Source organism: Salvelinus alpinus, chromosome 21 (assembly GCF_045679555.1).
Source record: "Salvelinus alpinus chromosome 21, SLU_Salpinus.1, whole genome shotgun sequence".
NCBI lineage: Eukaryota > Metazoa > Chordata > Actinopteri > Salmoniformes > Salmonidae > Salvelinus > Salvelinus alpinus.
In genome coordinates this window covers 27,153,046-27,179,171 of record NC_092106.1, presented here as the reverse complement: position 1 = coordinate 27,179,171, position 26,126 = coordinate 27,153,046, and the positions used below count along the sequence as shown (strand labels likewise).

Sequence of the window (26,126 nt, the reverse complement as noted above, 5' to 3'; positions counted from 1 at the left end):
AAGACATGTTAATAATAAATTCAACATCACAAGAAGCATCATGAATCAACCGAAAATGGGCCAGATGATGAGGAACCTTGCAGAGGAGATGGACCACTGGCGTGACCTTAATACGGCAGGATAAAATATTTGCTGTACATTATTCATATCTGCCATTGTCATTTCCTAAATGAATAAAATTTATGATAACCAAAAACGTATCTGAGTAAATTATTACTGACCTCTGTCACACACACAGCAACAAAACGAATAATCACATGCTGATGCTAACGCTTCTCTCCCCATGTCTGAGAGAGAGAAATAATTCACTATTTTCTACCTCAAACAGATGTCCTGCAAAGCGTTGTTTATCAGGTCTATCATGTTCTTGTGTATCTGTTTTGTTTGGACCGAGTAGGGGTAGATGTACAGTACCAGTCAAAAGTTTGGACACACATACTCATTCAAGGGGTTTTCTTTATTTTTTACGATTTTCTACATTGTTGAATAATAGTGAAGACATTAAACTATGTGGCTCAGTTGGTAGAGCATGGCGCATGCAACGCCAGGGTTGTGGGTTCATTCCCCACGGGGGGACCAGGATGAATATGTATGAACTTTCCAATTTGTAAGTCGCTCTGGATAAGAGCGTCTGCTAAATGACTTAAATGTAAATGTAATAACATATGGAATCATGTAGTAACCAAAAAAGTGTTAAACAAATCAAAATGTTATATTTTAGATTCTTCAAAGTAGCCACCCTTTGCCTTGATGACAGCTTTGCACACTTGGCATTCTCTTAACCAGCTTCATGAGGTAGTCACCTGGAATACATTTCATTTAACATGTGTGCCTTGTTAAAAGTTAATTTGTGGAATTTCTTTGAGCCAATCAGTTGTGTTGTGACAAGGTAGGTGTGGTATACAGAAGATTGTCCTATTTGGTAAAAGACCAAGTCCATATTATGGCAAGAACAGCTCAAATAAGCAAAGAAAAATGACAGTTCATCATTACTTTAAGACATGAAGGTCAGTCAATCCGGAAAATAACTTTGAAAGTTTATTCAAGTGCAGTCGCAAAAACCATCAAGCGCTATGATGAAACTGGCTCTCATGAGGACCCCCACAGGAAAGGAAGACCCCGAGTTACCTCAGCTGCAGAGGATAAGTTCATTCGAGTTACCAGCCTCAGAAATTGCAGCCCAAATAAATGCTTCACAGAGTTCAAGTAACAGACACATCTCAACATCAACTGTTAAGAGGAGACAGTATGAATCAGGCATTCATGGTCTAATTGCTGCAAAGAAATCACTAATGAAGGATACCAATAATAAGAAGATACTTTCTTGGGCTCAGAAACACGAGCAATGGACATTAGACTGGTGGAAATCTGTCCTTTGGGCTGATGTGTCCAAATATGAGATTTTTGGTTCCAACTGCCTTGTCTTTTTGCAACGCAGAGTAGGTGAACGGATGATCTCCGCATGTGTGGTTCCCATCGTGAAGCATGAAGAAGGAGGTGTGATGGTGTGGGGGTGCTTTGCTGGTGACACTGTCTGTGATTTATTTAGAATTCAAGGCGCACTTAACCAGCATGGGTACCACAGCATTCTGCACCGATACGTTATCTCATCTGGTTTGCGCTTCGTGGGACTATCATTTGTTTTTCAAAAGGACAATGACCCAACACACCTCCAGGCTGTGTAAGGACTATTTTACCAAGAAGGTGAGGGATGGAGTGCTGCATCAGATGACCTGGCATCCACAATCACCCGACTTCAACCCAATGGAGATGGTTTGGGATGAGTTGGACCGCAGAGTGAAGGAAAAGCAGCCAACAAGTGCTCAGCATATGTGGGAACTCCAACACTGTTGAAAAAGCATTCCAGGTGAAGCTAGGTGAGAGAATGCCAAGAGTGTGCAAAGCTGTCATCAAGGAAAAGGGTGGCTACTTTGAAGAATCTCAAATGTATTTAGTTTTGTTTAACAATGTTTTGGTTACTACATGATTCCATGTGTTTTTTCATAGTTTTGATGTCTTCCTTATTCTACAATATAGAAAATAGTAAAAGAAAGAAACCCCTTGAATGAGTAGGTGTGTCCAAACTTTTGACTGGTACTGTACATTGAGGCCTTCCTGGTTGCCCATCTTTGACACATCTGGCAACCTCCTGTCAGTAGTTCCTAAGATCTTTGGATGGCCCCCAGTGCACCATGTGCCTTATGTCATAAACCTGTATCCCAAGTTTAAAAGCCACTGTAGCAATAACACAGTGGATGGTGTGGTCTTGCCTTGCAAATGTACACACTATCCTCTGCTGGTGTAAAGTACTACAGAAAAATACTTAAGTAGTTTTGGGGGGTATCTGTACTCTACGATTTACATTTTTGACCTTTTTACACCAATACATTTCACTGACACTCGAAAGTACTTGTTATATTTCGAATGCTCAGCCAGGACATACATATGGCCCAATAACACACCTGTCAATATAACGCGTTGTCATCCCTACTGCCTCTGATCTGGCAGACTCACTAAACACAAATACTGCATTTGTATCTTATGTCTGAGTGTTGGAGTGTGCCCCTGGCTGTCCGTAAAATCACATTTTCAGAGTCAATTGTTCCGTGTGTTTGGCTTAATATAAGGAAATTGATGTATAGCATTTACTTTGTAATCAAGTATGCCAATTGAGTAATGTACTGTATGTCACACCCTGATCTGTTTCACCTGTCTTTGTGATTGTCTCCACCCACCTCCAGGTGTCACCCGTTTTCCCCATTAGTCCCTGGGTATTTATTCCGGTGTTCCCTGTTTTCTGTTGCCAGTTCGTCATGTCAAGTAAACCATCGTGGTTTTCTGTGCTCTTGCTTTTTCTTATCTCTCTTTTGCTAGTCCTCCTGGATTTGACCCTTGCCTGCCTTGACTCTGAACCCGCCTGCCTGACCATACTGCCTGCCCTGACCTCGAGCCTGCCTGCCACTCAGTACCTCCTGGACACTGACCTTGTTTATGACCTTTTGCCTGTCCATTCTCTTGCCTGCCCCTTGGATTATATCAAATATCAGAGACTCAAACCATCTGCCTCCCGTGTCTGCGTCTGGGTCTCGCCTTGTGCCCTTATACTTTCACCAGCTTGCCGTAAACACGGGTCACAGATGTGACAGTCCTGCACACATTAAATAACTATTTTCAAAAATGTATACATCAACAGCATTGTAACTTATTAAAACAAAAGTGTGTTTATTGTAACTAATACTCTAATTAGACATATTTACACATTTTAGGTTAATAAATGACATGCTTTGCATTAAAGGGATACTTCGGGATTTTGGCAATGAGGCCCTTGACCTACTTCCCCAGAGTCAGATGAAGGTCTTCTGAAACATGACATGGTGTGTTGTAACACCACAATATGCAAAATGCATATACATGAAGCTATGCAAATATAGAAACAAGATAACAATATGAATGTCAAAAGTTGGATGCAATAACATGTGGCGTGGTAGGCCAGTGCTAGAATAGACTAAATGGTCAGTGGTTATTTAGTGTAGCATATAGCATGTGAGGTAAGCATCGAACAATATAAAATCTCCTAAAGCTAGTAGGCAAACAAACCAGCAGTATTAACAAAAAACTGCTTTAATTTGCATGAAAACAAGTGCACAAATGGTGCAAACAATGATATGTCAATAAACGATTACATTTAGCTCCAAGAAAACTGATCAGTGAATCAAGATGTCTGTTTAACTTGGACAACAAACATACAGTGTTTTGGTTTTTCCCTAGCACTACACAACTGATTCAAATAATCTACTAATCATCAAGCTTTGATAATTTTAATCAGCTGTGTAGTATAGGTCAATAAAACTAAATGTGCAACCTTTGGGAAACACTCTGCTACACAAAACAAATGTTCTTGTTGAGTGAATTCCTCTTCTGTTTCCTTGTTCAATGTAATAACATTTTGTACTCGCGTTGTCATTGACGCATACTTTCTTGGATTGTTTTTCAGAGTTTCACCTGATCATTTGGTGTGCTCTTTCTTGTCTGAGTGTCACGATCGTCGTAATGAGCGGACCAAGGCGCAGCGTGATTGAAGTTCCACATCTTTATTACGGTGAAACTTTAAATAAAAACAATAAACCAATAACGAAACGTGAAAGTAGTGGTGCACATGCACAAACACAAAACAATATCCCACAACCCAGGTGGGAACAATGGAGAACTTAGATATGATCCCCAATTAGAGACAACGATAATTCAGCTGCCTCTAATTGGGAACCATACCAAGCACACCAACATAGAAATAGGTTAACTAGAACACCCCCCTACTCACGCTCTGACGTAAACACCATAGAGAACCGAGGGCTCTCTATGATCAGGGCGTGGCAGTACCCCCCCAAAGGTGCGGACTCCAGCCGCAAAACCTGAAACCAAATGGGGAGGGTAGAGGGCGTGACTAGTGTCGGTGGCGGCTCCGGTGCGGGTCGTAGCCCCCACCCAGACCCCGGATCCGGCCATGGTGCCGGGCTGAACGCCGTGCCTGGACTGGGCATCTGCGCAGAGGGCCCTGGCCATGTAGCTGGGTTAGACGCCGCACCCGGACTGGGCACCGGCTCCGAGGAAGGCTCCGGCCATGGAGCTGGGTTGGACGCCGCGCCCGGACAGGGCACCGGCGCCGAGGAAGGCTCCTGCCCTGGAGCGGGACTGGACGCCGTACCTGGACTGGGCATCGGAGCAGAGGAAGGCTCCGGCCTTGGAACTGGACTGGACACCGTGCCTGGTCTGGGCATCGGCGTAGAGGAAAGCTCCTGCCCTGGAGCGGGACTGGACACCGTGCCTGGACTGGGCATCGGCGCAGAGGAAGGCTCCTTTCCTGGAGCGGGACTGGACAACGTGCCTGGACTGGGCATCGGCGCAGAGGAAGACTCCGGGCTGGGGAGACGCACTGGAGGCCTGGTGCATGGAGCCGGCACAGGTGGCACCGGACTGGTGACACGCACTTCAGGGAGAGTGCGGGGAGCTGGCACAGGACGTACCGGACTGGGGAGACGCACGGGAGGCCTGGTGCGTGGAGCCGGCACAGGACGTACCGGACTGGGGAGACGCACGGGAGGCCTGGTGCGTGGAGCCGGCACAGGTGGCACGCACTTCAGGGAGAGTGCGGGGAGCTGGCACAGGACGTACCGGACTGGGGAGATGCACTGGAGGCCTGGTGCGTGGAGCCGGCACAGGACGTACCGGACTGGGGAGACGCACTGGAGGCCTGGTGCGTGGAGCCGGCACAGGTGGCACGCACTTCAGGGAGAGTGCGGGGAGCTGGCACAGGACGTACCAGACTGGGGAGGCGCACTGGAGGCCTGGTGCGTGGAGCCGACACAGGTGGCACCAAACTGGTGACACGCACTTCAGGGCGAGTGCGGGGAGCTGGCACCGGACGTACCGGGCTGGGGAGATGCACTGGAGAATGCAGAATTCAGCAGAATGATTTAGCATCAAATGCGCAGATGCTACACTACATGACTGTTTTGCTAGCACAAACTGGAATATGTTCCGGGATTCATCCAATGGCATTGAGAAATACACCACCTCAGTCATCGGCTTCATCAATAAGTGGATCGATGACGTCAGTGACTGTACGTACATATCCAAAACAGAAGCCATGGATTAGAGGCAACATCCGCAGAGCTGGTTAGGCTGTTTTCATGTGACTGTGTTGCTGGCAACAATTTATTACGCTTTTTTTGAACGCTTTTTTTTGTCATGTTTAATGACCCCGGCCAAATTCAATAGGTGTTGAGCTTTCGTAAATTCATTATTCTGCGTGAGAGTGCTCTGAAATCAGAGTAGATAACTAGAATTAACAATGTCCATTGAAACACACAGCGACTATACCACTTAGCTATGAATGATGTGAATAATCAAGTCAATAAACGTTGGGTAGTTAGTTAGATAGCAGATAGTTAATATACTGCCTAACTAGCTAACATACAGTACCAGTACATACTGCTGTGTCACGCCCTGATCTGTTTCACCTGTCCTTGTGATTGTCTCCACCCCTTCCAGGTGTCGCTTATTTTCCCTGGTGTATTTATCCCTGTGTTTCCTGTCTCTCTGTGTCAGTTCGTCTTGTATGTGCAAGTCAACCAGAGTGGTTTTTCCTGTGCTCCTGCTTTTCTACTCTCTTTTACTAGTCTTCCCAGTTTTGACCATTCCCGCCTGCCTGACCATTCTGCCTGCCCTGACCTCGAGCCTGCCTGCCATTCTGTACCTCTGGAACTCTGAACTGGTTTTGACCTTTTGCCTGTTCACGACCATTCTCTTGCCTACCCCTTTTGGATTGTTAATAAACATCTTGGACTCTAACCATCTGCATCTGGGTCTCGCCTTGTGCCCTTATACTGCTGTAATGTTATGCGGTCCGTAAGGATAGTGTAGCTAACACATTGTCTGCCTACATAACGTGTAACTTATTTGAGAAGTCATTACTTTCTTACATTGCTCAACATTTTCTTAACATTTGTCATAATTATTTATAGTAATGAATTGTATCCGGTCTTGTCTGACTTCGGCTGCATATTTTCCCGCCATTTTCTTCAAATCTGAGAAAGTTATGGGCCCTAAAAGCACTTAAATAGTGTCCACTGCATGTATACTTTGTATTTAGGTGAATTTAGTGTGACTTTTGGCATACTAACTTTATCCATACTATGACCAATAAGCATACTATATACTCAATTCACTTCACAAATAGTATGGTTAGTGCGGTTAGCATGAATATTCATACACAGCTACAGTGACATACACTCTGAATTACCAAAAATTCTAAATCCCATATCACAGTCAGACCAACCCAAGCTGTACTGTGCAAGTAGGGTAATAGTAGGCCTTCTACTGAAATCAAATTTTATTTGTCACAGGTCTCTGACTTCCTTCCTGTAGGCTGACTCATCGTTGTCGGTGATCAGGCCTAACACTGTTGTGTCTTACCTGAAACCTGATACATACAAATATACAATATGACGTATTTGGCTCCTACAGTCATCCATAACAATTCCAGTTGAAAACAGTCTTCTTTTCAGTTTCATTATTTCTTCAAGCACAAAGGAAAATATCCAGTAATAAATGAGATAGATTAGTGTATGACATCTAATTGAAAAGGAGAATTTAATTAAAATCAATATGAGATCTCTTCAGTGGCATCAGTGACCTCAAACTGCGTTCTCCCATCCAAGGAGAATTGTATAACTTTGAAGCAAGATTTATAGCAATTCTTGTTTCACATCCAGCATTAGTTTAATGTGTTGAATACAGATATCTTGTGACATCAGTCTGAAGTGTTTACGTGTGTTCAAGATAAATGGTATCATGATTGCATGCCTTGACATTTTTGAACCAGATGCATAACTTAAAACCTGCCCATGGACTACCATACGCAGTGTGTAGCAGCAGTTCTCCCATGCTCCAATTTTGCATTTTCCTTTCAACTGTACAGACTGCCTAACTCAAACGATATGACAGTAGGCCTACATTCCATGTGAATAATGTGGAAACAGTCCCCACTACAGGCCAGAAGTCAAATCAGCCAAATCAGTGTTCATATTAGATCGCTGACATTGGTTTGAAAATAGCCGTTCCTCCTCTAGCGGCCCATGGAATAGACTAGAATGTTCCTTCACATTTTACAGCTAATTTCACATGGATGAGATGCAAATGCATTTGTGGCTTCATGCGCGAACCCAGGATTAATGAGCAACGTCGCAGGTTTAATAACACAGTGGCTCTAATACATTGTGTGATAAATGAAAGCCTCCCTTTAGTTTCTCCACCATCTCCATACAGCATGCCATGCCTGGTATGTATCTGTAGCAGGTGAAACACTGCACTGCCTCATGTTGAAGACAGCCTATCGGTGGACTGGACACATTAGCGTCAGTCAAACACACTGCTGGTTTGATAAATGGCCTCAACATGGATACGCACCTCGATAAGCTATAAGGCTGAAATATAGCTACACTATCAACAGACTGGGGGTAAAGCGGGGCTGTTTATATTTAAAGGGGGATATTTTTGTAATGTTTATTCAGAACCAAACATAGATTTAGCATTTACACTAGTAAGACTAGAGGAACAGTCGTCTCTATCCAGCTCAAAAGTCCATCAACAAGAGTTGTTGGACATGCAAGGAGCAAACTAAAAACTGTGGTTGTCATTGCATGCATGTTAAAGGGAATTCAGAAGGTAAATTAAAATAATTTATTTACACTACATGACCAAAAGTATGTGGACATCTGCTCGTCGAACATATCATTCCAAAATCATGGACATTAATATGGAGTTGGTCCTCCCTTTGCTGCTATAACAGTCTCCACTCTTCTGGGAAGGCTTTCCACTAGATGTTGAAACATTGCTGCGGGGACTTGCTTCCATTCAGCTTCAAGAGCATTAGTGAGGTTGGGCAATTAGGCCTGGCTCGCAGTCGGCGTTCCAATTCATCCCAAAGGTGTTTGATGTGGTTGAGGTTAGGGCTCTTTGCAGGCCAGTCAAGTTCTTCCACACAATCTCGACAAACTATTTCTGTATAGACCTCGCTTTGTGCACGGGAGCATTGTCATGCTGAGACAGGAAATGGCCTTCCTCAAACTGTTGCCACAACGTGGAAGCACAGAATCGTCTAGAAAGTCATTGTGCACTGTAGCATTAAGATTTTCCTTCACTGGAACTAAGGGGCCTAGCCTGAACCATGAAACACAGCCCCAGACCATTATTCCTCCTCCACCAAACTTTACAGTTGGCACTATTCATTGGGGCAGGTAGATTCTTCATTGTAAGACTCCAACCATCTGCCTCCTGTGTCTGCCAGATGGTGAAGCGTGATTAATCACTCCAGAGAACGTGTTTCCACTGCTCCAGAGTCCAAAGGCGGCGAGCTTTATACCACTCCAGCCGACGCTTGGCATTGCGCATGGTGATCTTAGGCTTGTGTGCAGTTGCTCAGCTATGGAAACCCATTTCAGGAAGCATCCGAAAAACAGTTATTGTGCTGACGTTGCTTCCAGAGGCATTTTGGAGTGAGTGTTGCAACTGAGGACAGAGGATTTGCATGCGTTGCATGCTTCAGCAGGATTTGTATGCGCTACGCGTTTCAGCACTCGTGGTCCCTTTCTGTGAGCTTGTGTGGCCTACTACTTCCCAGCTGAGCTGTTGTTGGTCCTAGACATTTCCACTTCACAATAACAGCACAGATTACCGGGGCAGCTCTAGCAGGGCAGAAATTTGACGAACTGACTTGTTGGAATGATGGCATCCTATGACGGTGCCACTTTGAAAGTCACTGAGCTCTTCAGTAAGGCCATTCTACTGCCAATGTTTGTCTATGGGGATTGCATGGCTGTGTGCTAGATTTTATATAGATTTTATACACCTGTCAGCAACGGGTGTAGCTGAAATATCCAAACCCACTAATTTGAAGGGGTGTCCACATACTTTTGTTTATATAGTGTATCTAGAGGAACTTATTCATCTGTAAAATCCAAAAGTTATCATAGACTGCGACTTGCCAAAGGCAAAATTATTTACTGCTGGCGAATTAACAAAGAACAGTGTTCACCACATCCCCTTTAGGACCATGTATTTCAATAAAGTTCCACTGAGGATTATGACTATATTGTCACATCCTGATCAGTTTCACCTGTCCTCGTTATTGTCTCCACCCCCCCAGGTGTCGGTTGTTTTCCCCAGTATATTTATCCCTGAGTTTCCTGTCTCTCTGTGCCAGTTCGTCTTGTATGTTTCCAAGTCAACCAGCGGTTTTCCTGTTATCCTGCTTTTTGCAATCTCCTTTTTCTTGTCCTCTCGGTTTTGACCCTTGCTTGTTTCTGGACTTTGTACCCGCCTACCTGACCATTCTGCCTGCGTTGACCACGAGCCTGTCTGCCACTCTGTACCTCCTGGACTCGGATCTGATTTGGACTTTTTTGCCTGTCTACGACCATTCTCTTGCCTGATTATTAAACATTGTAAGACTACAACCATCTGCCTCCTGTGTCTGCATTTGGGTCTGGCCTAGTGCCTTGATATATACAGTGGGCTCCAAAATTACTGGCACCCCTGACTGGCAATGCACAAACAATGGTTAAACAAATATAAACAATATAATTATAGAGATAAACTCAAAATACCAACATGTGAGAAATACTGTACTTTATTAACGTTTCAATGGAACCAACCAAAATCATTCAATTATTTAATACAAAATAAATGTAACCAAAATCAAGGTTTCATAATTATTGGCACTCCTCATTTAGTACTTAGTGCAACCACCTCTGGCAAGGTTAACAGCATGGAGTCTTTTCCTGTAATGTATGACGAGGTTAAGGAACACATTTGGAGGGATTTTGGACCATTCCTCTATGCAGATCCTTTCAAGATCCTTCACATTCTTGGGTTTGCGCTTATCAACTGCCCTCTTCCAATGTAATGTACTTGAGCTCATGAGGGTTATATGGGCACTGTTGAGACTTTACATAGGCAAGAAAAAAGTGTACTTCAAAGGCACCAGTGTATTGAGAGTCCACCCTTACAGCAAGCTCTGATGGTTGGATTACTTATAGGTCTAAGAAGTAGCTCAAGTAGGGTAGAACTAATGCATCTCTATCAAGAAGGATTTATTAATAAGGGTTATTTTTCTCAACACTACAGTCTGAAAGTGTTTTAAGTTCAGAGCTAAACTATATTTTGAAATCCTTGATCATCTATGCATCTCAACGTTATGGGCATTAGACATACTGTATGTCATCAAAAGGAAATCCCTCAGGAATTACAACTCTATTCTTTCATCATTGAGTCTAAAAAAAGAAACATCTCTTTACCCCATGTATTATTAATAGACTGCATCAAAGCCAGTGGCAATTAGGTTTGGTGGTGGATTTACTGCTACTATTCCTCTAATTTATTTTAAAATCACAATGTCCCTTTGCTGGATGATAAATGATTCAGTGCTTTAAAATATAAAACAAGCCTAGGGGTATTAATAAAATAAATAGCTGTGCAAACAGCTGAAGCAGCCTCTTTTCTTTCTGTTGCACCGCATTAAACATGCAGGGGACACATAGTACTCACATCAGTGAATTATGCGAGAGTGGGCATGGAAAGGCATATTATATTTGTATTTGAGCAGAGAGAGGTGCGTCAGGCTACTGTAGATCTCAGAGGACTCTAGAAGTACCTTAGACCAGCAGATGGCGCTGTAACAACAGTAAATAGGTATTACTGTACTGTGCTATACCGCCTTAGTCTAGGTGGGATGGGGGATGGATTCTAATCAAAGCAAAGGCAGATTAACACTGAAGGAGCTGCTGTCTTTGCATCCCAGTTTAACTGACGCCTCTCAACAGAAACCGAGTTTCAGAGTGCAAGAGACTACAAGAGCCAAATAAATACATATATATTTGTCACATGCACCGAATACAACTTACCGTGAAATGCTTACTTACAAGCCCTTAACCAACAATGCAGAGTAAGAAAATATTTGCTAACTAAAATAAAATAAGTAACATAGTAAAATAACAATAACGAGGCTATATACAGGGGGTACCAGTATCAAGTCAATGTTCGGGGGTACGGGTTAGTTAAGGTAAATTGAGGTAATATGTACATGTAGGTGGTGGTAAAGTGACAATGCATAGATAATAAACAGCGAGTAGCAGCAGTGTGAAAAAGGGGGTCAATGAAAATAGTCCGAGTAGCCTTTTGATTAACGGTTCATCAGTCTTATGGCTTGGGGGTATTTGAAGGGCAGACACAATGCTATTCAAGCTATTGGACTAGTTTTAAATAAGCATCATGAATATTTAACCTTACCCTGTCTTTGTGTAAAGGAATTAAAACAAATGCCAGCAATTCAGCTTATAAATGGTTCCCAGAACACCTGTTGTTAGCTAGTTTATGTTTTTAATTTCACCTTTATTTAACCAGGTAGGCTAGTTGAGAACAAGTTCTCATTTGCACCTGCGACCTGGCCAAGATAAAGCATAGCAGTTCGACATATACAACAACACAGAGTTACACATGGAATAAATAAAACATACAGTCAATAATACAGTAGAAAAAAAGGGGGAAAAAGTCTGCATACAGTGAGTGCAAATGAGGTAAGATAAGGGAGTTAAGGCAATAAATAGGCCATGGTGGCGAAGTAATTACAATATAGCAATTAAACACTGGAAAGGTAGATGTGCAGAAGATGAATGTGCAAGTAGAGATACTGGAGTGCAAAGGAGCAAGATTAATAAATAAATACAGTATGGGGATGAGGTAGTTGGATGGGCTGTTTACAGATTGGCTATATACAGGTGCAGAGATCTGTGAGCTGCTCTGACAGCTGGTGCTTAAAGCTAGTGAGGGAGATATGACCCTCCAGCTTCAGTGATTTTTGCAGTTCGTTCCAGTCATTGGCAGCAGAGAACTGGAAGGAGTTGCGGCCAAAGTATGAATTGGCTTTGGGGGTGACCAGTGAGATGTACCTGCTGGAGCCCGTGCTACGAGTGGGTGCTGCTATGGTGACCAGTGAGCTGAGATAAGGCGGGGCTTTACCTAGCAGAGACTTGTAGATAACCTGGAGCCAGTGGGTTTGGCGGCAAGAGTGAAACGAGGGTCAGCCAACGACAGCGTGCAAGTCGCAGTGGTGGATAGTATATGGGGCTTTAGTGACAAAACGGATGGCACTGTGATAGACTGCATCCAATTTGTTGAGTAGAGTGTTGAAGGCTCGTCAAAGACGAGGATAGGTAGGATGGTCAGTTTTACGAGGGTATGTTAGGCAGCATGAGTGAAGGATGCTTTGTTGCGAAATAGGAAACCGATTGTAGATTTAATTTTGGATTGGAAATGCTTAATGTGAGTTTGGAAGGACAGTTTACAGTCGTTATCCACATATTCTAAGTCAGAGCCGTCCAGAGTAGTGATGCTGGACGGGTGGGCAGGTGCGGGCAGTGATCGGTTGAAGAGCATGCATTTAGTTAAACTTGAATTTATGAGCAGTTGAAGGCCACGGAAGGAGAGTTGTATGGCATTGAAGCTCGCCTGGAGGTTATTTTCTTATGGCTGCAATCCCGGTAACGGGATCGATATGACAACAGCCAGTGAAAGTGCAGGGCGCCAAATTCAAACAACAGAAATCTCATAATTAAAATTCCTCAAACATACATGTGTCTTATATCATTTTAAAGGTAATCTTGTTGTTAATCCCACCAGTGTCCGATTTCAAATATGCTTTTCAGCGAAAGCACTACAAACGATTATGTTAGGTCACCAACCACAATAAGCACAGCCATTTTTCCAGCGAAAGATAGCAGTCACAAAAAGCAGAAATAGAGATAAAATTAATCACTAACCTTTGATGATCATCAGATGACACTCATAGGACTTCATGTTACACAATACATGCATGTTTTGTTTGATAAAGTTCATATTTTTTATAAAAAAATCTGAGTTTACATTGGCGCGTTACATTCACTAGTTCCAAAAACATCAAGTGATTTTGCATAGCCACATCGTTTCAAGAGAAATACTCATCATAAATGTAGATGATAATACAAGTTATACCCATGGAATTATAGATATACCTCTCCTTAATGCAGCCGCTGAGTCAGATTTAAAAAAACTTTACGGAAAAAGCTAACCATGCAATAATCTGAGACGGCGCTCAGAACAATGGCCAAATTAGCCGCCATGTTGGAGTCAACAGAAACCAGAAAATACATGATAAATGTTTCCTTACCTTTGATGAACTTCATCAGAATGCAGTCCTAGGAATCCCAGGTCCACAATAAATGCTTGATTTGTTCGATGTCCGTTATTTATGTCCAATTAGCTACTTTGGTTAGCGCGTTTGGTAAACAATTTCAAAATCACAAAGCGCGTCCACCATAGCGTGACGAAATGTCCAAAAGTCCCGTAACAGTCAGTAGAAACATGTCAAACGATGTATTGAATCAATCTTAAGAATGTTGTTAACATACATCTTGAATAACGTTCCAACCGGAGATTTACATTGACTTCAGTTGAGCGATGGAACGGAGCTGCCTCCCACGTGAACGCGCATGGTCAATGCGTGGTCACCTCATGGCTTTGGTTACTCATTCCTGTCTCCTTCGGCCCCCCCTTCACAGCAGAGTCATCAGACAAAGTTCTATTGACTGTTGACATCTAGTGGAAGCCGTAAGAAGTGAAAACTCATCCATATCTCGCTGTAATTTCAATGAGAGCTTGGTTGAAAAACTACCAGCCTCAGAAAAATTCCAAACAGGAAGTGGAACTTCTCAGGTTTTTGCCTGCCATATGAGTTCTGTTATACTCACAGACATAATTCAAACAGTTTTAGAAACTTCAGAGTGTTTTTTATCCAATACTAATAATAATATGCATATATTAGCAACTATGACTGAGGAGCAGGCCGTCTACTCTGGGCACCTCTGTGCACCTTTCATCCAAGCTACTCAATACTGCCCCTGCAGCCATAAGAAGTTAACACAGTGTCCAACGAAGGGCCAGAGTATACAGAATGGTGTCGTCTACGTAGAGGTGGATCAGAGAATCACCAGCAGCAAGAGTGACATCATTGATGTATACAGAGAAGATAGTCGGCCCGAGAATTGAACCCTGTGGCACCCCCATAGAGACTGCCAGAGGTCCGGACAACAGGCCCTCCGATTTGACACACTGAACTCTATCTGAGAAGTAGTTGGTAAACCAGGCGAGGCAATCATTTGAGAAACCAAGGCTGTTGAGTCTGCCAATAAGAATGTGGTGATTGACAGAGTCGAAAGCCATGGCCAGATTGATGAATACAGCTGCACAGTAATGTCTCTTATCGATGGCGGTTATGATATCATTTAGGACCTTGAGCGTGGCTGAGGTGATCCCATGACCAGCTCGGAAGCCAGATTGCATAGCGGAGAAGGTACGGTGGGATTCGAAATGGTCGGTGATCTGTTTGTTATCTTGGCTTTCGAAGACCTTAGAAAAGCTGGGTAGGATAGATATAGGTCTGTAGCAGTTTGGGTCTAGAGTGTCTCCCCCTTTGAAGAGGGGGATGACCGCGGCAGCTTTCCAATCTTTGGGAATCTCAGACGATACGAAAGAGAGGTTGAACAGGCTAGTGATAGGGGTTGCAACAATTTCGGCAGATAATTTTAGAAAGAGAGGGTCCAGATTGTCTAGCCCGGCTGATTTGTAGGGGTTCAGATTTTGCAGCTCTTTCAGAACATCAGCTATCTGGATTTGGGTGAAGGAGAAATCGGTTTTTTTTTGGGCGAGTTGCTGTGGGGAGTGCAGGGCAGTTGACCGGGTAGGGGTAGCCAGGTGGATAGCATGGCCAGCCGTAGAAAAATGCTTATTAAAATTCTCAATTATAGAGGATTTATAGGTGGTGACAGTTTCCTACCATCAGTGCAGTGGGCAACTGGGAGGAGGTGCTCTTATTCTCCATGTTTTACAGTTTCCCACAACTGTTTTGAGTTGGTGCTACAGGATGCAAATTTCTGTTTGAAAAAGCTAGCCTTAGCTTTCCTAACTGCCTGTGTATATTGGTTCCTAACTTCCCTGAAAAGTTGCATATCACGGGGGCTATTCGATGCTAATGCAGAACGCCACAGGATGTTTTTGTGCTGGTCAAGGGCAGTCAGGTCTGGAGAGAACCAAGGGCTATATCTGTTCCTGGTTCTACATTTTTTGAAAGGGGCATGCTTATTTAAGATGGTGAGGAAGGCACTTTTAAAGAATGACCAGGCATCCTCTACTGACGAGATGAGGTCAATATCCTTCCAGGATACCCGGGCCAGGTCGATTAGAAAGGCCTGCTCTCTGAAGTGTTTTAGGGAGCGTTTGACAGTGATGAGGGATGGTCGTTTGACCGCGGACCCATTACGGATGCAGGCAATAAGGCAGTGATTGCTGAGATCTTGGTTGAAAACAGCAGAGGTGTATTTGGAGGGCAAGTTGGTTACAATGATATCTATAACGGTGCCCGTGTTTATAGATTTGGGGTTGTACCTGGTAGGTTCATTGATCATTTGTGTGAGATTCAGGGAATCTAGCTTAGATTGTAGGATGGCCGGGGTGTTAAGCATGTCCCGGTTTAGGTCACCTAGCAGCACGAGCTCTGTAGATAGATGGGGGGGCAATCAGTTCACATATGGTGTCCAGGGCACAGCTGGGGGCAGAGGGTGGCCTATAGCAAGCGGCAACGATGAGAGGCTTGTTTCTGGAAAGGTGGATTTTTAAAAGCTCGAATTGTTTGGGTACAGAACTGGATAGTAAGACAAAACTCTGCAGGCTGTAGATTGCAACTCCGCCCCCTTTGGCAGTTCTATCTTGTCGGAAAATGTTATAGTTAGGGATGGAAATTACAGGGTTTTTGGTAGTCTTCCTGAGCCAGGATTCAGACACGGCTAGGACATCTGGGTTGGCAGAGTGTGCCAGGGCAGTGAATAAAACAAACTTAAGGAGCAGGCTTCTAATGTTAACATGAATGAAACCAAGGCTTTTACGGTTACAGAAGTCAACAAATGATAGCGCCTGGGGAATGTGAGTGGAGCTAGGCACTGCAGGGCCTGGGTTAACCTCCACATCACCAGAGGAACAGAGGAGAAGTAGGATAAGGGTACGGCTAAAGGCTAAAAGAACTGAACGCCTAATACGTTCAGAACAGAGAGTAAAAGGAACAGATTTCTGGGAGCGGAAAAAAAGATTCAAGGCATAATGTACAGACAAAGGTATGGTAGGATGTGAATGCAGTGAGGGTAAACCTGTGCATAGAGTGACGATGAAAGAGATATTGTCTCTAGGAATATCATTTAAACCAGGTGATGTCACCGAATGTGTTGGAGGTGGAATGAAAGTGTTTCATAAGGCGTATTGAGCAGGGCTAGAGGCTCTACAGTCAAATAAGGCAATAAATACTAACCAAAACAGCAATGGACAAGGCATATTGACGTTAGGGAGAGGCATGCGTAGCCGAGTAATCATGGGAGTCCAGCGAATGGCTTCAGACAGCTAGAGGGCCGCAGCTAGCAGAAGGGCCTTAGAAGGACATCGCGACGGAAGAAAGTCTGTTGTGGCCCCCTCGTGCTGAATATGTTGGCAGATGGATCAGCAGGGCTCCGTGTGGTAAACCAGGCCAATTGGCAAAATAGGTATAGTGGCCAAAGAATTTGTCCGATGGATCTCTTAAGCTAACAGTCCAGTGTGCTCTAGACAGCTAACGTTAGCGGGCCAGTTTGAGTACCCCCTCGAGCAGATTTTGTCAGTAGTCCAGTTGTGAAGGATCAGCGGGGTTCCGTGCCCCGTACCGGCAGTAGAAGGGGGTCCGGGCCAGTTGGCAAAAAGGGTATTATAGCCCAGGAGTGGCTGTTGGGCTTCTTCTGCTAGCCGGGATATGAGCCTAGCTCCAGGCTAATTGGTGCTAGCTTCGGGACAGGGACGTCACGTTAAACCAGGAATAGTCACTTTGGTTGCAGCTAGCTAGCTGTGGTGATCCAGGTGAAAAGGTTCAGAGCTTGCGGTAGGAAGCCGGGATATGGAGAGATGATAGGTCCGGTATGCTCTGTTTTGAATCGCGTTGTACAAACTGGCGAGAGCTTTCCGAGCTAAAGGTTAGCTGATGATCGCTAGCAGTGGTTATCTGACTAATTAGCTAGTTAGCTGGCTAGTTTCTGTTGGGGAGTAACTGTTCGGAGGTGGATAAGAATACTTTAGAAGAGACAGATCCACACTACATTGGGTGAGGCGGGTTGCAGGAGAATATTTTGAAGTTGAGATTTAGAAAAATACAAAAGATATATAGAGATATATACATGGCACACGACTGTTTTTGTGACAGAATTATAACTCTATCACTCACATGTATTTATAAAGACCTTCTTACATCAGCTGATGTCACAAACCCAGCCTAAAACCCCAAACAGCAACCAATGGAGGTGTAGAAGCACGGTGGCTAGGAAAAACTCCCTAGAAAAGCCAGAACCTAGGAAGAAACCTAGAGAGGAACCAGGCTATGAGGGGTGGCCAGTCCTCTTCTGGCTGTGCCGGATGGAGATTATAACAGAACATGGCCAAGATGTTCAAATGGTCATAGATGACCAGCAGGGTAAAATAATAATAATCACAGTGGTTGTCGAGGGTGCAACAGGTCAGCACCTCAGGAGTAAATGTCAGTTGGCTTTTCATAGCCGATCATTCAGAGAATCTCTACTGCTCCTGCTGTCTCTAGAGAGTTGAAAACAGCAGATCTGGGACAGGTAGCACGCCCGGTGAACAGGTCAGGGTTCCATAGCCGCAGGCAGAACAGTTGATACTGGAGCAGCAGCACGGCCAGGTGGACTGGGGACAGCAAGGAGTCATCAGGCCAGGTAGTCCTGAGGCATGGTCCTAGGGCTCAGGTCCTCCGAGAGAGAGAAAGAAAGAGAGAGAGAAAGAGAGAAAAAGAAAGAGAATTAGAGAGAGCATACTTAAATTCACATCGGATAAGGCAGGAGAAATACTCCAGATATAACAGACTGACCCTAGCCCCCCGACACATAAACTACTGCAGCATAAATACTGGAGGCTGAGACAGGAGGGGTCGGGAGACACTGTGGCCCCGTCCGACGATACCCCCGGACAGGGCCTAACAGGAAGGATATAACCCCACCCACTTTGCCAAAGCACAGCCCCCACACCGCTAGAGGGATATCTTCAACCACCAACTTACCATCCTGAGACAATGTCGAATATAGCCCACAAAGATCTCCGCCACGGCACAACCCAAGGGGGGGCGCCAACCCGGACAAGAAGATCACGTCAGTGACTCAACCCATTCAAGTGATGCACCCTTCCTAGGGACGGCATGGAAGAGTACCAGAAAGCCAGTGACTCAGCCCCTGTAATAGGGTTAGAGGCAGAGAATCCCAGTGGAGAGAGGGGAACCGGCCAGGCAAAGACAGCAAGGGCGGTTCGTTGTTCCAGTGCCTTTCCGTTCACCTTCACGCTCCTGGGCCAGACAACACTCAATCATAGGACCTACTGAAGAGATGAGTCTTCAATAAAGACTTAGAGTTTGAGACCGAGTCTACGTCTCTCACATGGATAGGCAGACCATTCCATAAAAATGGAGCTCTATAGGAGAAAGCCCTGACTCCAGCTGTTTGCTTAGAAATTGTAGGGACAGTAAGGAGGCCTGCGTCTTGTGACGGTAGCGTACGTGTTGATATGTACAGCAGGACCAAATCGGAAAATAGGTAGGAGCAAGCCCATGTAATGCTTTGTAGGTTAGCAGTAAAACCTTGAAATCAGCCCTTGACTTATTGAACATTCCTAGGCCGAATCCAAGGCAATCAAATTCCTCATTCACCTAACATGCACAGAGGAAGCCTGCAGAATCGAAGCATTTATAAGGAGTCATGTATCCATTACTGTGAGTGTGGTTGCCTTGTTGACAAGTCAGGTGACAGGTTGAGGAGCTTTGAAATTATATTTGTGTACATAGACTTCACAGCGTGCCGTTGTGCACCTGCAGAGACTTGAGGGCTGGAAGAATAATTGCTTCACACTCCTAACCTTTGTTGGAATTAAGGCAATAAAAGTATGAGGCACCGTAAAGTTCATGCACCGCCTGGAATTAGCCCGTATTCCAATTTTGCTTCGGATCCTGACTCCTGCTGTTTAGAGTCAGGCAGGGTCATATCCACCTCTCTCTCTCTCTCTCTCTCTCTCTTGTGCATGACACAAGTACTTTTTCCAACAATTGTTTACAGATAGATTATTTCATTTATAATTCACGGTATAACAATTCCAGTGGGTCAGAAGTTTACATACACTAAGTTGACTGAGCCTTTAAATAGCTTGGAAAATTCCAGAAAATTATGTCAATGCTTTAGAAGCTTCTGATAGACTAATTGACATCATTTGAGCCAATTGGAAGTGTATTTCAAGGCCTACCTTCAAACAGTGCCTCTTTGCTTGACATCATGGGAAAATCAAAAGAAATCAGCCAAGACCTCATTAAAAAAATTGTAGACCTCCGCAAGTCTGGTTCATCCTTGGAAGCAATTTCCAAACGCCTGAAGGTACCCCGTTCATCTGTACAAACAATAGTATGCAAGTATAAACACCATGGGACCACGCAGCCGGCATACCGCTCAGGAAGGAGATGCGTTCTGTCTTCTAGAGATGAACGTACTTTGTTGTGAAAAGTGCAAATCAATCCCAGAACAACAGCAAAGGACCTTGTGAAGATGCTGGAGGAAACAGGTACAAAAGTATCTATATCCAGAGTAAAACGAGTCCTATATCGACATAACCTGAAAGGTCGCTCAGCAAGGAAGAAGCCACTGCTCCAAAACCGCCATAAAAAAGTCAGACTACGGTTTGCAACTGCACATGATCAGATTGTACTTTTTGGAGAGATGTCCTTTGGTCTGATGAAACAAAAATAGAACTGTTTGGCCATAATGACCACTGTTATGTTTGGAGTAAAAAGGGGGAAGCTTGCAAGCCGAAGAACACCATCCCATCTATGAAGCACGGGGGTGGCAGCATCATGTTGTGGGGGTGCTTTGCTGCAAGAGAAACTGGTGCACTTCATAAAATAGATGGCATCATGAGGAGGTAAAATGATGTGGATATATGGAAGCAACATCTCAAGACATCAGTCAGGAAGTTAAAGCTTGGTCGCAAATGGGTCTTCCAAATGGACAATGACCCAAAGCATACTTCCAAAGTTGTAGCAAAATAGCTTAAGGACAACAAAGTCAAGGTATTGGAGTGGACATCACAAAGCCCTGACCTCAATCCTATAGAAAATGTGTGAGTAGAACTGAAAAAGCATGTGCGAGCAAGGAGGCCTACAAACCTGACTCAGTTACACCAGCTCTGTCAGAAGGAATGGGCTAAAATTCATCCAACTAATTGTGGGAAGCTTGTGGAAGGCTACCCAAAATGTTTGACCCAAGTTAAACAATTTAAAGGCAATGCTACCAAATACTAATTGAGTGTATGTAAACTTCTGACCCACTGGGAATGTGATGAAAGAAATAAAAGCTGAAATAAATCATTCTCTCTACTATTATTCTGACATTTCACATTCTTAAAATAAAGTGGTTATCCTAACTGACCTAAGTGTAACGACGGGTGAGTGAAATGAGTGAGAAGTCAACTGCAGAGAGCGAAATGTACGGGAAAACGCTTTAATGTCCTTCAAAAACGTAAAAGGTCCAAACATGGGTGAATGCCCAAAACACTGGCGCTAAACAAACCCCAAACCTTGTTACAAACACCGGACAGCGAAAAACCCAAAACAAGACACGATACATCACCAAACGTAACAACCAATAAGCCCGCACAAACACTAGCGGGCAAAACTAAACTAAATAGCACCCTTCCCAAAACCCCAACAAGGAACAGGTGAAAACAATTAGACAGACATAAACGAAAAGGAAAAAGGGATCGGTGGCAGCTAGTAGACCGGCGACGACGACCGCCGAGCGCCACCCGAACAGGAAGGGGAGCCACCTTCGGTGGTATTCGTGACACTAAGACAGGGAATTTTTACTAGGATTAAATGTCAGGAATTGTGTAAAATGGAGTTTAAATGTATTTGGCTAAGGTGTATGTAAACTTCTGACTTCAACTATGAATATATATATATATATATATACAGTGCTTCATGAAAGTATTCAGACCCCTTGACTTTTTCCACATATTGTTGGGTTACAGTCTAATTCTAAAATTGATTAAATGTTTTTTTCCCTCCGCAATCTACACACAATACCCCGTAATTACAATGCAAAAACGGTTCTTTTTTTAATTTTAGCAAAATAAATAAATGGAAATATCACGTTTACATAAGTATTCAGACCCTTTACTCAGTACTTTGTTCAAGCACATTTGCCAGCGATTCCAGCCTCCAGTCTTCTTGGGTATGATGCTAAAAGCTTGGCACACCTATATTTGGGGAGTTTCTCCCATTCTTCTCTGCAGATCCCCTCAAGGTCTCTCAGGTTGGATGGGGGGGCGTTGCTGCACAGCTATTTTCAGGTCTTTCCAGAGATGTTTGCTCGGGCTCAAGTCCGGGCTCTGGCTGGGCCACTCAAGTACATTCAGAGACTTGTCCAGAAGGCTATAGGCTTGGCACATCTAGACACTGGGACTTTTCCCCATTCTTCAAGGCAAAACTGGTCCAACTCCTTCAAGTTGGATGGGTTCTGCTGGTGTACAGAAATCTTTAAGTCATACCACAGCTTCTCAATTGGATTGAGGTCTGGGCTTTGACTAGGTCATTCCAAGACATTTTAATGTTTCCTCTTAATAAACCACTCAAGTGTTGCTTTAGCAGTATGCTTAGGGTCATTGTCTTGCTGGAAGGTGAACCTCCATCCCAGTCTCAAATCTCTGGAAGACAAACAGGTTTCCCTCAAGAATTTACCTGAATTTAGCACCATCCATCATTCCTTCAATTCTGACCAGTTTCCCAGTCCCTGCCGATGAAAAACATCCCCACAGTGAAGCATGGTGGTGGCAGCATCATGCTGTGGGATGGTGTTCTCGGGGTGATGAGAGGTGTTGGGTTTGCGCCAGACGTAGTGTTTTCCTTAATGGCCAAAATGCTACATTTTAGTCTCGTCTGACCAGAGTACCTTCTTCCATATGTTTGGGGAGTCTCCCACATGCCTTTTGGTGAACACCAAACGTGTTTGCTTATTTTTTTCTTTAAGCAATGGCTTTTTTCTGGCCACTCTTCCGTAAAGCCCAACTCTGTGGCGTGTACGGCTCAAAGTGGTCCTATGGACAGATACTCCAATATCCGGTGTGGAGCTTTGCAGCTCCTTCAGGGTTATCTTTGGTCTCTTTGTTGCCTCTCTGATGAATGCCCTCCTTCCCTGGTCTGTGAGTTTTGGTGGGTGGTCCTCTCCTGGAAGGTTTGTTGTGGTGCCATATTCTTACATTTTTTTAATAATGGATTTAATGGTGCTCCGTGGGATGTTCAAAGTTTCAGATATTTTTTTATAACTCAACCCTGATCTGTACAGCTCCACAACTTTGTACCTGGCAAGTTTGGAGAGCTCCTTGGTCTTCATAGTGCCGCTTGCTTGGTGGTGCCCCTTGCTTAGTGGTGTTGCAGACTCTGGGGCCTTTCAGAACAGGTGTATATATACTGAGATCATGTGACACTTAGATTGCACACAGGTGGACTTTATTTAATTAATTATGTGACTTCTGAAGGTAATAGGTTGCGCCAGATCTTATTCAGGGCTTCATAGCTAAGTTGGTGAACGTATATGCACGTACCACTTTTCAGGCAATTCTTTTTTGAATTTTTTGAAACAAGTTATTTTTTATTTTCACTTCACCAATTTTGACTATTTTGTGTACATCCATTACACTTATATTACAGGTTGTAATGCAACAAAATAGGAAAAACACCAAAGGGGGATGAATACTTTTGCAAGGCACTGTAGTTGTCTTTTGGCTCCAAACGGGCTGTCATGTGTCTTTAACTGAGGAGTGGCTTCCGTATGGCCACTATACCATAAGGCCTGATTGGTGGAGTGCTGCAGAGAAGGTTGTCCTTCTGGAAGGTTCTCCCATCTCCACAGAATAACTATTTTTCGCTTTGTCATTATGAGGGATTGTTTGCAAATTGCTGAGGATTTTATTTTATTTGATACATTTTAATATAAGGCTATAACTTTAAAAAAGTAGAAAAAGTCAAGGGGTCTGAATACTTTCCGAAGGCACTGTATACAGTATAATGCTCAAGGGGTTCCATGAGCAATTTTCTTTAAATTCAATTACACCTGTGTAAAGTGTGATGCTGCAGTGGGAAGAAAAAAGCCCTCAAATTGAATTTATAGGACACTTCTCAACATTGATAAAGTCCCATAAGATTACATGATGCCCGGTGTCATGTAACGTGGTCAAAATTTCTTGAAGCAGAAAGTGCAGAAATATGTCTCTTGAAGATAAGGCAATTTAGAATTTGCTGTTTTGTTTTCATGGTTATACTTCGGGGATATGTGTTAGATAACGTGCAATAATCCTCAGTGTATGGTATAGGCTCAAACCTGGGACCCTATATTGTGTCCACAACAAAGCATAGCAAGTGCCAAAGACACGACACAAGCATAGGCAAGTTCCTCCACTATTCACCAATTGACAGGCTCTTTTCCAAACACAATACTTCCCCAAATCTCACCTAAAAGCTTAGGTCAATACATGGAGGGATGATGGCATAAACCCTGTTTATTTTAGAACTTATCTTCTATCTCACCAATGTATTGTGGAGCCAACAGAGCAAATAATTAGCTCATGTGGTAATTAGGAGATTAGTTGGAGGCAAAACACACTCTGTGGATGGGCCTCACACAGAGAGTGGGCAAGACTGCAGCAGAACATACTGTATCAAATCAAATCAAATTGTGTTTGTCACATGCGCCAAGTACAACAGGTGTATAGGTACAGTACTGCAGTCTTCTGTTTGAGGGGTCTATTGGAGCTCCTGTGCAGTGACTGAAATAGTGGGTCTGGTCATTCAGATACAGATAAAATGTGATTCAGAGTAGCAAGGCATAAGGAAGCTGAAATGAATCTAAATTAAATGAAGTTTTATGGAGACTCAGACAATTATTAACACTACATACTCTACTCAATATTAATGTTGTTTTCTTTCCTCCTGGAATTGTCTGTCAAATACCTGACGCATCAACCTCAACCCAACCAATTAAACCAGAGGATTGGGACTAAACAGTGGAGGAGGACTGCCAATCAATATAGTGCAATCTATTATTCAGTGGCAAACTTGACTCTGTTTCCTGCAATTGCTGATTCTAGTTTACACTAGAAACTGCGTCTAGAAATGTGTAGTTGACAGTGCAGTGTTCATCATTTTCTTCAAATCGGACAAAAATAATACAAAAATGTTTATTTCGGTCACGTATCAAAGACATGCATGCATGTTAATGAGTTTTTATTTGTATTATTCATTGCACACTATATTTCAGCTCATGGTATATCCTAATGAGTATTCCCCCAAAGCATTTTCTGAGCAATCCTCCATGATCAAACAATCTGTTTATTTTGCAGAGAATACTCTATGGTATGTAAGGTTACTCAACTAAGTATCCTCTTGTGTTAATACCCTCCTAATTTTCTCATTTTGTTAGCTGGGAAGTGAACAAGCTGAATCAAAGGTAGAGAATGCTCTCCTTTTGGTCTCAGGGAAACGAGTGCTCATGGCTTTCAATCTTCGGATTTGCATTCTGTGAGCTTGCCAACTCCAAACTCCAGTCAACCACTGGAAACGTGATTAATGTGCTGACTGAATGGCAGCTCTCCGTGTTACGAGAGCTAAAGCACTATCTAATGAGCACAGTATAGTGCCAGAGTGGATCCAGTTCAACCCCAGAAGGGATACTATCTCACCACCCGGACCCAACTCTCAAGTAGCCCCAATTTACAGTGAAGACATGACAAGCTTTGGAAGTCATGAACGGAAAGTACCCAGGCTCTACTTCATCTAATTATCAATAAAGTTGTTCACAGAGGTATTCATACATTAGCCCAGCTAAGCGTTACAGTCTCTGTACGTAAACAAATCTACCAGTAAATAACTGTTCTCAAGGACTCCATAGAAGTTATAGCAGTGAGAAAATCTCAGATCATTCTCTGTTATCACTGGTAAAGGGGATACCTAGTCAGTTGTACAACTGAATGCATTCAACTGAAATATGTCTTCCGCGTTTAACCCAACCCCCCTGAATCAGAGAGGGGCGGGGGGCTGCCATAATCGACATCCACATCTTCGGCGCCCAGGGAACAGTAGGTTAACTGCCTTGCTCAGGGGCAGAACAAAAGATTTACCTTGTCAGCTCAGGGATTCAATCCAGCAACCTTTCGGTTACTGGTCCAACGCTCTAACCACGAGGCTACCTGCTGCTGGATGCACTGTATTTGCAAACATTGTCATTAGCACCACAGAGTTTAAATCAACCCGTACTCAAATCAAGGATTTATGAATCCAAGCCTTTTAAATCTCCCATTACCTTCTAAAATGGAATGATGCAGGGATGAAAACAGGCTGTTAAAAAAAAGGGGAAAAAAGGAGACAAGCT

General features: G+C 43.6%; 1 protein-coding gene across 1 annotated transcript; it reads left to right on the top strand.

The window, feature by feature from the left end:
- Positions 1–4,419: 4,419 nt before the first annotated feature.
- Positions 4,420–25,189, top strand: LOC139548474 (putative per-hexamer repeat protein 5). Its single transcript, XM_071358179.1, has 2 exons — positions 4,420–4,849; positions 25,179–25,189. Exons 1-2 carry the CDS (start codon positions 4,420–4,422, stop codon positions 25,187–25,189), a joined length of 441 nt encoding a protein of 146 aa, XP_071214280.1.
- Positions 25,190–26,126: the final 937 nt, after the last annotated feature.

Coding starts and splice junctions, on each gene's coding strand:
- LOC139548474 (XM_071358179.1), top strand. CDS start 4,420: ATGGGGAGGGTAGAGGGCGTGACTAGTGTCGGTGGCGGCTCCGGTGCG.